The sequence below is a fragment of the Herpailurus yagouaroundi genome, unplaced genomic scaffold (genome assembly GCF_014898765.1).
Source record: "Herpailurus yagouaroundi ecotype Mexico unplaced genomic scaffold, PumYag 77, whole genome shotgun sequence".
Taxonomy (NCBI): domain Eukaryota; kingdom Metazoa; phylum Chordata; class Mammalia; order Carnivora; family Felidae; genus Herpailurus; species Herpailurus yagouaroundi.
The window spans coordinates 74099378-74117901 of NW_024412388.1; the positions used below are offsets into that span (position 1 = coordinate 74099378).

The following is an 18524-nucleotide window of genomic DNA, read 5'->3' on the forward strand; positions in this document are numbered from 1 at the left end:
GGCACAACCCTTTTTCTCATTTCTGTTAGGTTTTTAAAATTTTTCTTTTAATGTTTGTTTATTTTTGAGAGAGAGACAGAGTATGAGCAGAGTGGGAGAGAGGGAGACACAGAATCCAAAGCAGGCTTCAGGCTCCGAGCTGTCAGTACTGAGCCCAACGCGGGGCTCCAGTCCACGAACCGTGAGATCATGACCTGAGCTGAAGTTGGACGCTTAACGACTGAGCCACCAGGCGCCCCTCTATTCACTTCTAAATACTGTTTCTTGGAATCCTTTGGTTCTAGTATGCCCCAGGCATCACTGCGTGGGTAGGAGGAGACTGAGTAGGCAGGGTTTATTCTGCCCCTGTCCTCACTTCTGTTTTATGTACTGTGGGAGCTTACAAGGCAGTCTTTAAAAGTTCACTCTATTTCAGTACACTTTTTTTCCCTTATTATAAAAGCAGTGAATATGAGCTATATCTTTGCTGAAGAGCTTTTATACACCTCAGGGCCTCCTCTGCAAAGCACTACAAAAACAAGCTTCGTGTAAATAAAACCAAGCGGAAGCTCTTGGGCCTACCCATGCTGGAGGCTTGCTCCTCCATGTGGTCCATTGATGTGCCATCATGTGGAGACTTGTTAGAAGTGCAGAATCTTGGGCCCCACTCCAGACCTGCTGAATCAAAATCTGCATTTTAACAGGGGTCCCAGATGATCCATTTGCACATTGAGTTTGAGAAGCCCTGCAGCAGTCCAGATATTATCCAGCTTCCTGGGCTCTTCACCTCACGTTGAAGGACACGTGCTGGATAAAGTATGTTCTTAGGAGGGTTCAGTTTAATCCTGACCATCCTTAGGAAAGGAGGAAGAATAAGGGATGCTTGAAGTTTATATTTATACCTAACTCTTTTTTTTTTTTTAATTTTTTTTTTTAACGTTTATTTATTTTTGAGACAGAGAGAGACAGAGCATGAACGGGGGAGGGTCAGAGAGAGAGGGAGACACAGAATCGGAAGCAGGCTCCAGGCTCTGAGCCATCAGCACAGAGCCCGACGCGGGGCTCGAACTCACAAACTGCGAGATCGTGACCTGAGCTGAAGTCGGACGCTTAACCGACTGCGCCACCCAGGCGCCCCTTTACCTAACTCTTATTTCCACCTGAGTCTTTTACCACAGTGTACTCACAGTTTGTACCATTGATCCGCTCTAACATTTGGTTTATGTAACACTGTTTTCTCAGATTCCAGTCTAGCATCTCCTTTCATTTCTCTCCCACACCATCACATCCCCATTAAATCTAGGCTTCTGGGAAATAAAGCTGAGTTGCTAACTATGCCTTAAGTACCCTTAAACCACCATTTCCCATTCCTTTTCTCTTTTCCTTCTTTTCTGTTTCCCCCTCAGTTTTGGCTGAAGTAATGGAACTGATTTTCACAGAAGCAAAAGCTTATATGAAATAATTTACTAGTAAATGGCAGTTACAAGGACTTTTCATATTCAACATGTAAAATTTTTTAAGGATTCAGTTTTTGGGTTATCTAATTTTTCATTTTCTGTTTGTTTTTCATTTGCAATTTGATATTTTTATTTTATTTGGTGCCTTCCTTAAACAGATAGGAAACATGAGAAGCTCAAATCACACATTTGGCTCTTTTTTTTTTTTAGTGGGGAACAATCATAAATACATGATAAAATATAATTTTGTATTTTTTTTTTTTGAGAGAAAACAAGTTGGGGAGAGCAGGGGGGGAGAGAGAGAGAGAGAGAATACGAGAATATAAGAATCTCAAGCAGACTCCACACTCAGCTTAGAGCCTGACATGGGTCTCTATCCCACTGGGATCATGAACTGAGCCGATGCCAAGAGTTGGATGCTCAACCAACTGTGGGGCACTCAGGTGTATTTTCTAAGGCAACATAATTTTATCATCTACATGATGGTAGTAGTTTTCAGATTTAATTTAAGGGTGTTGCGTGTGTATAAGATAATAAGATAAGGTTCGTATCACTTCCCTTCCAAGAGCTCTGTTACTTCTTTTCTTTTTTAATTTTTTTTTAATGTTTGTTTATCTTTAAGACAGAGCATGAGTGGGGGAGGGGCAGAGAGAGAGGGAGACACAGAATCCAAAGCAGCCTCTGGGCTGTCAGCACAGAGTCCAATGTGGGGGCTCGAACTTGTCAACTGCGAGATCATGACCTGAGCTGCAGTCAGACGCTCACCTGACTGAGCCACCCAGGCACCCCAGAACTCTATTTCTGTCAGCATATGACTATTAATGCTTCCCCTAAAAAATAAATTTCCTCAGAACCTTCTGTTTTTCCCTAGTTCACATTCTCTGACATATGGCTGCTTTTGCACTGTTTTGTGCTCTGCCCTACCAACAGGCCTTTTCTAGGAGGCAGCCATCATCATTCAGTGCTATTAATTTATTGACTAATCTGGTAGAAGTGGTCCAGAATATTTCCATATGACTAACTATTCTAAAATGTAAATGAAAGATTAATAAATTGTCAGAAGTATGCAATTGATAGGCCTGTGCTTTAGAGGCTGTGGTCACAGCTTGCAGATGCTTTCAGTGCAGTTTAGGGTGCTGGGCCCCCTACTCATTTAGCCCTTCTCTACCCCCTAACCTGCCCCTACACTATATCTAGTCCCTAGAAGATTCTTAGCCACTTGCTGTTTATCATTCAGAAATTTGCTTATCAAAAACAGATGCCATTTTTCTTTGAGAAATTGTGTATCACTGCTCTTTTATAGCTGGTGATACTTAGGCTTATCAAGTTCTGTATTAACCAGTTCTTTAAATTTTTAAAATATATTTGCAGTAAAAGAATTTTTTATTAACTAATCTTTTGCATACTTTTAATTCCAGCAAATTAAAATAGTGATAGTGACATATTTAGATTTAAAAATTTTTTTTCTATATCACATCTCTAATTTTATTAACCTTTTTTTATCAACAATCTTATGATATCTTTAGTTCTTTAAAGTTCTCTGATTAATCATCATCTTTAATCATTTTGGTTTAAGGATTACTTTTTGTTTCATTCGTTGAGCCATTAATACGATTTTTTGTGAATAATGAGTTTCTGGGAGTCAAAAACAGACTTGAGTGCGTGTGTTGGTACCCACCCTCCCCTCACCCCTTGTGAATTACTCACTGTGCAGCATTGTAAATGATTGCATTGTGTGGGTTTTTCAGGCTTCTGTCTCACTCTTTTCTGAGTGTGGTGATAATAGCTCTCTCTATGATGAATTGGTAATTACAGATCACACTGTGCTCTCCTTAGTTGAAACCTGTGTTTCAAGCTCTGTAATTGTCAAACTCGTGTGATTTGTTTTAAAAGCCTAAATGGAAACTATTTTACTATCATCAAATTTCATTTTTCTTTAAATTGGACTTAAGTAATGAGTGTGTTCTCCTATTTTAGGTACGCTTTGTAAAGAATATAACTTCCTGGAAAGAGATGAAACCAGGGTTTTATCATGGACATGTTTCTTATTTGGATTTTGCAAAGTAAGTTATACCTGAAATGACACACTGAAGAATGCTTTGTACCTTAGCAACCTAAAAAGACACAAATGTATTAAATTGTTACTATTTTGATTTTTAAAAATGTACTACTGGCTTGCCTTCGCCACTTTTAGATAATGTAATTTAAATATACCTTCTAGTGTTTTACTGCCCTCTAGTGTTCATAAATTGAAAATTGTCATATTAATTTTGGAAATTCAAATTAGACTAAATGCAAGTAATACTCTTTAAAGTTATTTATCATTATTGTGTTTATGTGTCTTTTACAACCAAATGACACTATTTTAGGAGAGCCCCACGTTTTAACCTAGAGGCCAGTCAGATTCTGACTTAACACATCATTGACCGAGAACTGAGAAAGCAGAGAACCCCATCACACACTTTTTGGTTACCCAATGCCTCTGCATTTCAGCCAAGATGTAGAAAAGTATACACTTTCTTTTAGGCCACCTTGTGTTTGTGTTAAAATTGTGGTGTATTCAAAAGAGACTCTTAAAAAGATGGTGATTTTCCTTTATGGTGATTTGTCTGAAACGAGATAAATAATTCTCATTTTCTATATTTTTGGGGTGGAATGGGTTCAGGGTATTCCTATCATAATTCTCTCAAGAAAAGTTCATAAAACTCCAGGCATTTGCATGGTATGCAAGTCCTGTGTGGCTCCCCCTGGAGTCTGTGCCATATTAAGATACTGTTCCAAAAACTGGGCAAAGGTGTATTCTAAACATGGGCTACTCTGTGAATCCATGTGAATGTTTTTTCACAGTACATAGTGTAGCATTATATAGTAAAACCTCAAATCCAAATCTTTTCCTCAATAACCTGTACTAACTTCAAAGACACATCTAAAATGTATTTTTAAAATGATTTAAGCTCAGACATGGTCCCCTCAGTCATTTCATTAGCAGTCATGACTTCAAAGTAATATACTGTCATGTGTTTGTCAACTCCAGAGAACATTCTGTGTAAAATTTGAAAATTAAATTGATATCCCAGTCATTTTAACTTCTTGAATTTGAAAAGAAAAAGAGTTGAGTGAATTATTACTGATTCAGATACTAAGCCTTAACTTTTTGAAAAGCATGTAATTAAAAGGGAATCTCCAGAATATTATGTACATGAAATAATATATTCTTATTTCTAGCTCCACAGTACTCAAGATGTTTCCGTAAAATGGTAGCTTTAAAGTTAGATGTACATTTTTCTGTAAATAATTCATAATGCAATATTGAAAACATTTTATGGGCAGCTTTAAAATAAACTAATTATTTTTTCCTTGCAGAGGCACTGAACCAATTTCATAAACTCGATTCATATGCATATTTTCCCTGAGGGCTGCATTATCCTTCAATTGAATGTTTGTTGCTCTTTCACCTAAATGATTTATTTTTTCCAAATACAGCTTGGTTTCTAATACTTGAGGTTTCCATTATTAAAATAATATATTGAGTGCCTTTGCTTTTGGCAAAAGTCTTGTACTTGAAGCTCTGGTATATGCTAGGGTTCTTGCAGATGAAAAAGTTACAAAATTTCTTGAAAAGATTAATCTCATTTATTAAATACTAACAAATATTTAAGATTTTGAGTATTTTCATAATGGGTCTCATGCTATTAGAGGTTAAAAATATTGTAAAATATTTCAATGGACTTTTACAAGATTTTAAATAAACACCTAAAAGAAATCACCTAGAGGAAATGTATTTTGATGTACATCATCAAGAACTATGGTAGATGTAACTAGTATCTTTTAAAATAAATTTTAGTGTAACAGGCATACTCACCATGAATGACTAAGAGGAAAGAAACATAACCTTACTAATTTTTAAAATACTTTATTCTTCATAATGTATTCTGGACTGCCATAGTACTTTGTGGAGTCCACTAAAATACTTGCCTTTAGGAGAAAACAGTTGAATTTGGTGAAAGAAATATTTAATCACATAGCTTTTCATTTGTTTTAAAAGAGTCCCTGAAAAGCATATAAACTCAGTATGTCCCCAGAAACCCAGGAAGCAAGATAAAGAAATCAAAAATGAAAAGTGGTTTCTGGTTTAGACCAATCACTAAGAAACACACATTTTTATATGTAAGCCTATATGTGCTCAAGCCATGTTTTGGTTATATTTATCTGGTTTTATTCAGAACTTTAGCATAATAACAGAAATATCTTTGTTCCAAGTTTGTATTCCTGTCCTGTCTTGCTCCTTTCTGTCTTAGTCTTATTCTTGATTTTTTTTTTTTACTCTCGATTTTTTTTAGCATATTTCCTCATTCTTTTTAGTGTACAATTACTTTTTTTTTCTATTCAGTTAGTGAACACCATAATTTTAAAATAATGCAGATATGATCATTAATGTCATGAATGTAGAAATTTTCCACTTAGAAAATTGTATAGGTTGGACATTTTCAAAATGTCCTAGAGTATCGGCCACATGAAGTTGAATAAGTTGTAGTTCTTGTCTTCAGTGAGTTCACTGAAGCCCCATTTTTCCCCCGGAATTATGTTTTATTATAAACAGTGAAAATATTACAGATCATCCTCCCTTTTAAATTCATACTCCTAACCAGCACCATCTATTACCTCCACTTTGATTTTTTTCAGATTTTACAAAATAAAACCATTAGAACATCTCTTTGGTTTATTTCAGTGACATTTGCCTTTCTAGTGAATAATATTCAGCTAAAAAATAACTGTTCATGCTGGTTTCGATCAGTCGCTGAGATTGTCTATGACCTAGCTACCTATGGCTAACATGTCGGTATCTGTCTTAGCTATTTGGAAATGATTTTTGGTACAGCAGTTTTATTCAGGTACATGTCAGGTGTGTACCTTTGTGGTTGTCCCCAGGAAAGAGTATGGGTTTTTATCACTGTCATTTGGTTTGTCCACATCACCCCTGTTGTCTTTTTCAGAACAATTAAGGTCAATCAGTAAAGCACAGATACGTCAGGACAAGAGACATAACTGAGTGCTTCACTAGGTCTAAGGTATCCTAGAGAATAATAAAGTGACAATATTTTAGGCCTAATATAGTTTGTCGGTCTATAGATTTATGTGAGATTGTCCATTTTACCTTGTAATTCTCTCCTGAGCCGGTTGAAGTCAGCACCATTTTCTATAGCTTTCAACAAATATGTCACAACACTAGAGAAACATTCCTTATTTTAATCATTACAGGCAATATGCAAGAGTTGCCTTTTTATTGACCTCATACCACCAGCCCTTTTTACAACACTGATCCCGTAGATTGCTAGGGAGCTGTCTCTGAAGCCAGCCAGACCTGCAATTAAATCCCTTCGGTTCCTTACCAGCACGTTACTTCAGGTCTGCATTTTCCCCGTTTATAAAGTGAAGATAATTAAAGTAACTACTTCGTGGTGGTTGTGAGGATTAAATATGATAATGTATATGAAGCAGTAGGTTCTGTGTCTCACGCAAAGCAGTGTTAACGTTCTTTTAAAATTCTGTCTCCTTTTGGGGCACCTGGGTGGTTCAGTCGGTTAAGCGTCCAACTTCGGCTCAGGTCATGATCTCACGGTCCGTGAGTTCAAGCCCCGCGTCGGGCTCTGTGCTGGCAGCTCAGAGCCTGGAGCCTGCTTCAGAGTCTGTGTCTCCCTCTCTCTCTGGCCCTCCCCTGTTCATGCTCTGTCTCTCTCTGTCTCAAAAATAAATAAACATTAAAAAAAAAAATTAAAAAAAAAATTAAAAAATAAAATTCTGTCTCCTTTCATTTACCACATTGTCCTACCGGTGTTTTCTTCTTCTCCCTACCTGAATCTGTGCTGGCCCTTCCTGTTCCCAGCTAAGGTATTGCTCAAGACTCTTGTGTTTGCCTCCATTATTCCCTTTTGGGAAGTTTACCTGTGTTTATTTATCAAGACATCGAAGCCAGAACCTAGAGTCCTCTTGGACAACCCTTTTCTTCACCACATACTTTTATTTATTTATTTTTATTTTTTTTTTTAATTTTTTTTTTCAACGTTTTTATTTTTATTTTTGGGACAGAGAGAGACAGAGCATGAACGGGGGAGGGGCAGAGAGAGAGGGAGACACAGAATCGGAAACAGGCTCCAGGCTCTGAGCCATCAGCCCAGAGCCTGACGCGGGGCTCGAACTCACGGACCGCGAGATCGTGACCTGGCTGAAGTCGGACGCTTAACCGACTGCGCCACCCAGGCGCCCCTCACCACATACTTTTTAATTAGTCACCAGGTCTTTTGAGTTTGGCTTCTTTCACTTAGCATAGACTTTTGACATGCATCCAATTTATGCATATTTATGCATATTGGTAGTTAATTCTTGGATGAGTAGTATTCCATTGTGTGCATATGCCACAGTCTTTATCCATTCACCAGTTTCTGCATACTTGGGTTTCCAGCTTTTGTTGATTATGAATAAAGCTGCGGAAACATTTGCACCTAGGTTTTCTTGTGTTTTTGTTTTTTAATCTTTATTTTTGAGGGAGGGAGAGAGAGAGAGAGAGAGAGAGAGAGAGAGACAGAGCGTGCACAGGGCGGGGACAGAGAGAGAGGGAGACACAGAATCCGAAGCAGGCTCTAGGCTCTGAGCTGTCAGCGCAGAGCCCGACATGGGGCTCGAACCCACAATCCGTGAGATCATGACCTGAGCTGAAGTCAGACGCTTAACCGACTGAGCCACCCAGGCGCCCCTGCATTCAGGTTTTATGTGAACGTATGTCTTCGTTTCTCTTGGGTAAAAGCTACAAGTGGGGCTGCTAGATTTTATGGTTAACTCTAGGACACTGCAGAACTTTTTTCATGTGGCTGTGTTACTCTGCAATCTCACCAACAATGTATGGGAGGCCCAGGTGCTGTGTATTCTTGCCATCATTTGGTATTGTTAGACCTTTTTTTAATTTTTTTTTAAATTTGGGCTATTTTAATAGACGCATAGTAGATGAATGCCCTTTTTAAGAGATAAATAATTACTACAAAAATCACAACATCACCAGCGGAACCAACAAATACCAACAGGTCATATACTATTTTCAAAACAAGACACTGGGAACCTGCCACACTGGGGAGGATTTGAAATTTCTGTGAACCCTTTAGGGCTAAGAGAGTCTGGAATAAATATATATTAGATGGGAGTGTCCCATCTAAGCTGTGAGACTGCTGCTTTCCTAGAGATGTTACACCTAGTATGAAGCAGAAATCATAAAGCATTGTGCTTCCTGAAGGCTGGTCAGCCCTCTTTGAGATCTGTCCAGCTTGTTGAAAAGGTTCCTTTCAGATGTTCTGGGTATGTACTTGCTCTATTGACAATTCTTGATGCCTGCTCATCTATCCGAAATATGTAGGGTGTGGTTGTAAAGAAACGAGCCGAGTTTGTGTCCATGCTTTGTCACTCCACATATGCTGATGTGGCAAGAGCAAGGTTCCTAAAATGTCTTCTTACCAACCTGCTGCTCACATTAGACTTTTGCCTTTTGATCTTTATAGAACATTACAGATGCCTACCAAATGATGCTGTTCTTTTCCTAGGAAGATCATGTTCTAACAGGTCAATAATAATAGTTTATATTTTTTTGGAATGAAGATGGGTTGTCTCTTCTTCCACCTGAGCCCTCCTGAGGAACAGTTCAGATGCCTGGTCAGGTTAAAGGCAGAGTTTACAACCATAGAACACTTCCCCCTGTACAAAACTACCTGGTTGGCAAAAGAATTAAACCCACAAACCTAAAAGTATGCCTGTTTCCTAACCAGCTGAGCTAAACAGTCCAGATGCTGTTTTTACCATGCCTGTTTTCTGTTAGAGTCTCTTGCTTTCTTGTCTATATAGCCATATCCTACCTTATAACCATACCCTACCTTATAAACAGTAGTCTTATCCATCTTCAGAATGAGTTTCATTCATTCATTCATTCATTCATTCATTCATGTATTTCATTGAAATCATACTTCATACAGGTAAATGCCATCCCAAGCCATGTTCCAGAAAGTCATCTTCCAGACAGCAAGGAGAATTTGGTAAAGTGCCATATCCCCTTTTCACTGCCACTTGGTAAGAATTGCTGTCTGTCCCACATGTTGGGGACTAGGGGGAAGGAAAAAAGAGGAAGCAGTGGTGGAAGATGATACGGGAAGGAGGTGATTCCCAAGAGAATGACTCAGAGTCATCAGTGGCTAATAATGGAGAAGATGGTAAGGGGGTTCCCAGGAAATCCCACAGTCTGAAGATTGGAGCCCTTACCCCACGATCTTGTACTTTCCCTTCCTTGTTGCTTCCTGTTACAAGACTTTCCACTTATTTCATGTAGCACCTGTGGATTCCTGATGCCTCCCCACCTCTTCTCACTGCTGAGTGCACTGTCCCACCAAAAGGCTTCCTAAGTGGTTACTTCCCAATAGTCTGTTCAATGTAATTCTGTGATATTTGACACTTGTATGTCTGGCACTGTGCTGAATACTAGGAACAAAGCCATGAACAAGAGGGAAACAGTCCTGCCCTCACGGAGCTTCTACTGTAGTACCCAGTGTGACAGTGCCATATATTTGTAATGATATTGTTTCCTCTTTTAAAACATTGTGAAAAAAATTTTTACTGCATTATTGGTTTTATAGTTTTATGAGTTGTTCACTTAAAAAAATGCATCCCAATTCTGATCAACAATTCACAACTGTAATATTGTAATTAATGTTTTACAAAAGGATTCTCTGTAGTTTTCAGTATTTCCATGTGAACACAAATTTTAGTGCCCTTAAGTGTTAATGGTGAGAAAAGAACTGAAATTCAAGACAGCTGACCACTTTTTACACACACAACGGTTCTTGTAGAATACAGCTTATTTGTAGGTTAGAAACTTCCTGTTTAGTTAATTTTCAGTAATTTAGAGACTGAAAGAATCCAGTCATCCAGGCACCTTGCTTTTTCTCTTATCTGTAGTCTCTTTCGCTACTCATTTGCTTAAGAATTAAGTATAAAACATTTATAGAATGCCCGCTGTGTGTAAGACATTGATTGCAGTAGGCAGAAATAAGGGGGAGACATGGTTGGTTAGTTTAGCTATTTGCTTTTTAGTGCCTTCGGAAAAAGATTTTAGTAAGAAGGGAAATTTAAAATCTAAGCTGTTCACTAAAATGAAGGTTTCTGTGGACAGATGAGTGGACATACCAGGAGTGGTTTAAAAGAATAAGCAACTTTCACTTGTCTCTTACCAGAGTCCTACAACCCAGGCTTAGTTTTATCATTTCTCATCGTGATTCTTATTTTCAGAGAGATTGTTAGTATTTTTCTAATCTTTCAAATTAGTACTAATTAATCAGTGGGCAAGTATTTATGTATACTAGGCCTTGTGAAATCTATAAAAAGAAATGTAGAGTACTGTGCCTATTCTCAAATGGTTGATCATGGTGCTAAGGAGAAAATGCTCAACTTATAAGACAAGCACGAGTAAGATAAGCAGTGGATAGACTTGCCTGAGAGCAGTAGCTCCTGGGTGCAGGTGTCCGTGAAAGCAGATAGTACCGTGTGCCACAGGCTGTCTAGACTTTACAAGATTGCGTTATTAGCCCTCTGTGTTTGCTCCAAAACAGCAGCCAATGGTTGTTTTTTCCCCTCCTGCTTTATTGAGATATATTGATATACGTTGTGTAAGTTCAAAGTGTACAGTGTGATGATTTGATGCACGTATACATTGTCAAATGTTTACCACAATAAGGTTAGTTAATACATCCTTCCCCTCAAATAATTTCCATCTTGTTGCTGCTGTTACGGTGAGAACTTTTCAAAAATCTACTCTCATAGCAACTTTCAAGTTTATCATACAGTGTTGGTAACCACAGTCACCATGCTGTGCATTACATCCCATAATGATACTTCCCTGCTGACTCAGTCAGGCTGCCGTCCTGATGCTCATAAAGATCTACGGGGCCCACGTGATCTGCATTTCCTCCACCCCACCCCCTTCTCTCTCCATTTCTGATTCTGCTGCAGCCAGGCCCCTCTTGCTACTCCTTGAGAACACCTGGCACCTAGCTGCTTAAAGGGCTTCATAGTCCTGGAGTTCCATCTTCCTGGAACACTTTCACCTACATGGCTCCCTCCTATCATGTAGTGAGGCCTTCCTGGAAAACCCTATTTCTGAATTGTACTCTTCCCACCTCTCCTGGCAGTCCCTGTTCCTTTCCCTTCATTCTTTTCCTTAGTACTTTTTACTATGTTTATGTTGTCTCTCCCAAGTAGAGCGTTGGCTCCACAAAGCCAAGGAATTTGTTTTGCCATGGCTGTACTCTTCATATTATAATAGTGCTGGCATATGCAAAAAAGTGTTTCTTTAAATTAATTAATGTGACAGAAAAAAATGGAAAAATGAGACTGGCATTCTGGTTAAGGAAGACCAAATGAGCGAAGGCACGCAAGGAGGAAGAGGAGTAACTGTGATAAGTTGGGGGAGGTAGAAGAGGTGGGCCTAACCATAACAGATAGCTGGCTTCTTCTTTGAGGACAGTTAAAAATACAGTTAGGTCAATAAGGTGGTACCTGAGACATAGGCCAGAAGACGTTAGCAGCCAGGCAAAGGAGTTTGGATTCGATGTCAACATAAACAGTAGAGTTATTTCATGTTTCTAAGAGGAGTGATCTAATAAATGGTGTTTTAGGAATATCAGTTGGGAATTGCTCTAAAAGGTAGGTTGGAAGGGAGAAACACTGATGCAAGAAAACCAGCAAGGTTATTGCAGTAATCCAAACCAGAGACCTTGGGAGAGGGCGGTGGTGGAAAGGAAGGGAATGATGAGGACAGGACAGATCTGTGGGGAAGCCAGCAGCAGAAAAAAATCAAAGGACTTGGTAACTGTACTAAGTGAAGAATAAAGGAAAGTAGAGATCAAGATAACACGAAGGTTTCAAGACTGGGACAAGCGAGGATGTTAGAACAGGAGCCAGCTGGACAATTCTAGGGGCTGCATGGGTTGCTAAAGTAAAAGCCTTCTGTGTTTCCTTTGTTCCTTCAACTCTTTCTCATTCCCCAAGGAAACAGTGCTGAAACCAAATGGCTTTCACTCTTGTCTTTAAAATCAGCAAGAGCATGGGGCGCCTGGGTGGCTCAGTTGGTTAAGCGTCCGACTTCGGCTCAGGTCATGATCTCGCGGTCCATGAGTTTGAGCCCTGTGTCGGGCTCTGTGCTGACAGCTCGGAGCCTGGAGCCTGGAGCCTGCTTCAGATTTTGTGTCTCGCTCTCTCTCTGCCCCTCCCTAGCTCACGCTCTCTCTTTCTCTCTCAAAAATAAATGAAGATTTAAAAAAATAATAATAAAAATAAAATCAGCAAGAACAGAAGGTTGACTCCAGTGGTCATATTGTGTGGACTTAATGCTGTATCCGTTGATAATGTTTGTCTGGTTTGGTGGGCCAGAAATGAGAAATCATTGCTATATAAAATTAAGATGTTTTATGTAATTCTTGCCAATTAAATTTTAAAAAATTATTTTTGTTCAAATTTCCCTTCTTTATCTTCAGCAGTGATTTTTAAATTCTTATTTCCTGGTTATTATATTGTAACAAATAATCATAAACTGTTTCCTAATCTCCACATAGTCTATTTTATTTAAATAAATGCACATTCTTCTTTCCGTATAGAAGTAATACCTCAAACTTACAATTTCAGGACACCCCAAAACAAATGACAATATAGATTTCACCTTTTACGTTTTGTTCTGTTTCAGATTTGGTGTGAAGAAGAAGCCAATTTACATTAATGTTATAAGGGATCCTATTGAGAGGCTAGTTTCTTACTATTATTTTCTGAGATTCGGAGATGATTATAGACCAGGGTTAAGAAGACGAAAACAAGGAGACAAAAAGGTAATAGTTAAGTTTTAAGATGTTTATGAAGGTAATTGTTTATCAACTGCAATGAATAATTGCCTTTAAAATTTATTATTCATTATGAAGGTACTACTAGCTTATTGTGGAAATTTTGAAAAGAACCCAAAAGTATAAAGAAGCAAAAGTAAAATATAGTTGATATTTTGGAGTACACATAATTTTTTGTCATTTAAAAAATATTTTACCTTAGTCTAGAGCTGAATATTTCTTTTACAATAGTCCTAACTAACCGTTTTCTATGAGACCATTATAATTATTCATTCGTATGATGGTTTTGAGTAAGTACTTTGGTTCTCTTAGTCTTAATGATGGCAGTTTATATTGATTTGTGCTCATTGGTTTAGGAACACTGTTTCGCCAAAGCAGCTGTTTTCTTCAGGCAAGATGCGAATAATCTTACTTATTAATAAGCACATTCAGATTTGGGTTGTCTTCTATTGAAGTGCTCCTCCAGAGTAGCACCAGAGTTATTTTTCTGAGAAACCAAACTGATTTGTCAGTTTTCTGGTGGAACACCTTTACTGGGACCCCATTGCTCACAAGTCTGCCCAAGGCACAGGAGACACCATCTGATGAAACCCAAGACCGACTTCTCCTGCCTCATTTTCCCTCAGGCACCTGGTGCTTCAGCCACATGAAATGTCACCGTCCTCCAAACTTATTATTCCTTCATAATTTTGGCACACGTGTTGTCCCCATGTTTAGAATGTCTCTCCTTCACTCTGGAAAACTGTCCACTTTTAAGGTCCAGCTCAAATGTTAACTGTTAGACAAAGTCTTTTCTGGTGCCCCATAAGCAGTTAGCCGTGTCCTTTTTAAGGCTCCCAGGGCACTCCATTCAGACCCTTTTTTAAAGCATTTATTTGTGATATTTGAGTTATTTGTTTACATGTATGTCTTCTCTAAAAGCTTGTCAACTCCCTGAAGCAGGGGCTGTATTTCATTCCTCCCTGTTTCCCTAGTGTTTAGCACAGTGCCCAGTTCATCTGTTAAGTGCCTGGCAAATGAGTTGAATGAGTGAATTCTACACCTTTTAATGTATTCTTTTACGTAAAGAATTGCGTAATCATGATGCTAGATACTGGATATAATAATTAACATCCAACAATTACTTTTTCTCTTAAGTTAGATGGGCTTTCTGTGTCACGTGAGCGGGTGATTTTCTTTTATTTACTTTCTTTATAAAATCTAATAATAAAACTCTTTTGTGACCTAGTACTTCACAGTTTATTGATAGTTATTTCTAAATTCACTTTAATGCTTCTTTCTCCTTTCCTTCCTTTAGTGTTTTAAAAGTTTAGCCTTCTCATTTACACTCTTTTCACTCAGTAAATGTTAGTATTCATCTCCCTCCTTTGACCAAAGGAATATTAATGTCAGTAAGGAAAAGATTTACAGTCACAGAGGTTCCTACATGCACTGTCTGTCACTGTCAGCCCTGGATACCATGGTTTAGTGGTTGCTGCCCTATGTAGTTTGGGGAATTAGGTAATAATAACACTTAATATAACAACAATAATAGTTCACATCTATTGAGTGCTTATTGTGCATCAGGTACTGTTTTAACTTATATATATGTATTTTTTCAGGTAGCCTGTACAGCATTTCTGTAGGGTGGGTACTGTTATTGTCTCCACTTTACAGATGGGGAAGTTGAGGCACAGAAAGGTTAAGTACCGTGCCCAGTGTTAATGCTACCAGTAAATGGTAGAGCTGGAATTTAAACCCAAGTACTCTAATTCCAGAGCTCACAGTCTTAAGCCCCCTGTACCCTTTATAAAGGAGGGAGGGAATGCCAGATGCTACCCAACATTTGTATGTGAGAGTTGTTCCAAAGTGGCATTTTCAATGCCCACAGAAAACTTCAGGCATTTTCCTTTCATATTTGAAAGTTTCAAGTAGATATGCCCTCTCAAGCCTAGAGACTTAACCATTCTTCCCCCTGATATTATAGGGCTTGGTTTGTTTTTGTTTTTGTCTTTTTATGTCATCATAAAATACATATTAATACATATCTGTATTTAGATGTAATATTAGTAACATCAACACAATGCTATTACCTTAATTCTCATGAGTACAGGGCCGTATACAAATGCTTTATTACAACAATTACTTCATCTTATGATAGGCAAAATGGACTTTTTGGTCTTGAAACGTATTGAAATATACATTTTTAATAATTTGGCTTCTTTCTCATGACACAAGTGTTGGCAACATTCTCGGACCTAAACCTGTATGATGTTGTTTTATTACAAATAACTCCATATCTAACTGGCAAGAGCTTTCATTAATTAATAAACTCGTATCCATAGAGTTGATAAGACTGCATGGCATATAACATTTTTTAAATGGCAGGGCACTTGAAGATAAGGGGGATTAAAAGGTGGCTGTAATGACGCAGGAAGTACCTGGCAAAGGTTGGAAATACCTTGCATTGGCTTCACTTCCATTAAACTGTATATTGTTGACATCTCAAGTGATGCTTGGAAGCATATCAGATAATATGCAACTATTATGTTTTAAACTGCAGTACTCCGTAATCTACATTGCTCCCTCCTTACACTGCCACAAACAGTCATTTCAAACACATTTCAGGCATATGCATGCCTATGACAGCTTTCAGTTGATCTTGTAAGGAACAAAAGATTTATTTGGGAAATTTCAAATACTCTGTTCTTTGTATTTTGTAACTGGAGTTTTGCTTTAGTATAATCTCTGGCCAGCATCCGGAAAGTAGGGATATTAAATAACCTAAAGATAAGCAATAAAAACCTATATAGAGAAATCAGTGATTCTCAAACTTCATAGTGTCAGATCTCCTTTTGCTCTTAAAAATTATTAAGGATCTGGAAAAAGCTTTTGTTTGTGTGGGTTACAGCTGTTGATATTTAGCAGTATCAATAAATGTATCAATTTGCTGGGAAATTTAGAAAATATTAATTTAAAGGTAACAGTTGGAAGCTCATCATATGGTATCATAAATAATATATTTTAGTGCAAATAACCATTTTCAAAAAAATACAGAGTTGTATCTTACATTTTTGCAAGTTTTTTTTACAATATCTGGCTTAATATGGACAGTTGGATTTTCATATTTGCTACTGAACCAGTCTGTGAATATGTTCCTTTGGTTGAAGTATATAAAGAAAATCCAGATTTGCACAGATACGTAATTGGAAAAGGGAGGATTTTAATAGCCTTTTTAGAAGATTATAGATGTTCTTCTTAATATTACACTAAAACCTGGCAAGTAGTAGTTTCTTAAAGTCTTTGAAGTACGGAATCTGAAAACACAGCGGTGAACTTTTTATGCTCTGCTACATTAAAATCCATTGATACATTTTATACTTTGAATGGATTTTTTAACAGAGCATAATTTTGTAACATCATGCATTGGTCATTGGAAACATATTCACACACACTGAGTTATGTGGACCTTCCAAATATTGACGCATTTGATTATATAGTACCAGAATATAAGACTATTCATTAATATCACCACTGATCACATCAGAGCAGTCTTTAAGTATTGGGAAACTGTCAAACTTACGGTGGCAGATCAAGTTTTCTGAAATTTTATTTTTTTGTTTGAAAGCTTAACTTTTGTCACTGCCACAGAATTCTCAGCCTCAACACTGTTGTTTTGGGCCAGACAACTGCTTGTTGTGAGGGGCTGCCTATACATGTAGGATGTTTACCAGCAGCTCTGATCATTGACTAGCAGCATCCTGTCCCCCCTTCCCCCCCCCCACCGCCACCCACTGCGAAAACCAAAAATGTCTCCAGACATTGCCAGATGTCACCATTTGAAAACACTGAGCTACTAACATTGTCGTTTTCTGCCGAGTGACAGGTACACTGTTGATTTGGAGAAAATATCTACCAAATATCCAAGTTTGAATAACCATGGTTTGTCTCTCAGTCCTTCTTTCAATGTAGGCCTTCCTGTGGCTTCTAAATAATATTAACTGCACCTATAATTCTCATCACTCACATTTTCTAAATATGTAAAATTTATTTTATAAATCTTTCAGGTTTGAACTCCCCTATAGATTGTTAAACATTTTTTTATTAACTATTGTTTTATTAGCAGAACACCAAGGTGGGGTTATTCTTAGAGTAGTTAACTTGCTGTAATAACAATCTGAAGGAGAGTCAGTTTATGTTGTTAAGTACTCAGTGGTCCCAGGGATTACAATTCCTACCCCAATTTGTATTCTTTTTATTTCTTACTCTAAATTAACTAGACTTAATTGACAGCTGCTGTATAATAGTGAATTTAGAATATTCTACCTAAAAATATGTGTTAACTTATAAAAGATAGTAATGAGTTTAGAAGAAATCCGTACTACCTGATCCTGCCATTAACTTACAAAATATCGCCTCCGAAGTTCTTAGCAATTCACGACTCCCTGACTATGGTTTGTATATAGAGCATGAATTTTACTATTCTGTCTCATAAAGGCATGTGAGAAATTACTGTTTGCATAGAAAGTATTTTATTATATAGAAAAAGCATCACAGGAAAGCAATATAATTCTTTACAGCTCAGTAAAAGGTACACAACCCAGAGTCAGCCTTGACTTGTCTTCTTCCCAGGTTTCTGATTGAACCATAGGTGTTTCCTTTCACCAAAAGAGAGAAAACAGGAGTTTAAGAAAGAGATGATGAGTTCAAACTGGACATTATCTTTAGTCATGTAGAAGTAAGTGGAGTTAGCCACTAGAAATTGCATTTGTATCTCAAGAAATAGGTCTAAACTAAACTATAGATTTGGGAGTTAGCAACATTAGGTGGGAATTGAAACAAGAGATTGAATGAAGTTGCACTTGGAAGACATACAGAATGTGAAAAGAGGACCAAATGAAAAAGAAAGAAGAAAGTGAGGGGGAGCAAGTATGTAGTTCTGGGGACTGCTGGCGTTTAAGGGGTAGGCAGAGAAAGAGGAGCACGGCCAGGGGGACTGAGGTCCAGAGAATCAGGTCCTTGAATGAGGTCCTTGAAATAGGTGGGAAAATAATTTGCATTGCAAAGAAGTTAGCGCATTGGGGATTTAAAACTGTCCCTTAGATTTGTCAAAGGGGAGGTCATTAGGGATGTTTGAGAAAGTAATATAAGTAGAATCCAAAGGGTCAAGGAGTAACTGAGAAATGAAGTT

The 18524-nt window shown here is 37.8% G+C and overlaps 1 protein-coding gene across 3 annotated transcripts in view; it reads left to right on the forward strand.

Moving 5' to 3' along the window:
- HS2ST1 (heparan sulfate 2-O-sulfotransferase 1) overlaps positions 1–18524 on the forward strand; it is a 171780-nt gene that overhangs the window by 141213 nt on the left and 12043 nt on the right. For all 3 annotated transcript variants that reach the window (XM_040470872.1, XM_040470873.1, XM_040470874.1), the window contains exons 3-4: positions 3414–3499; positions 13204–13342. In XM_040470872.1, coding sequence (XP_040326806.1) covers positions 3414–3499; positions 13204–13342 — 225 coding nt within the window. The remainder of the gene's footprint in view (positions 1–3413; positions 3500–13203; positions 13343–18524) is intronic.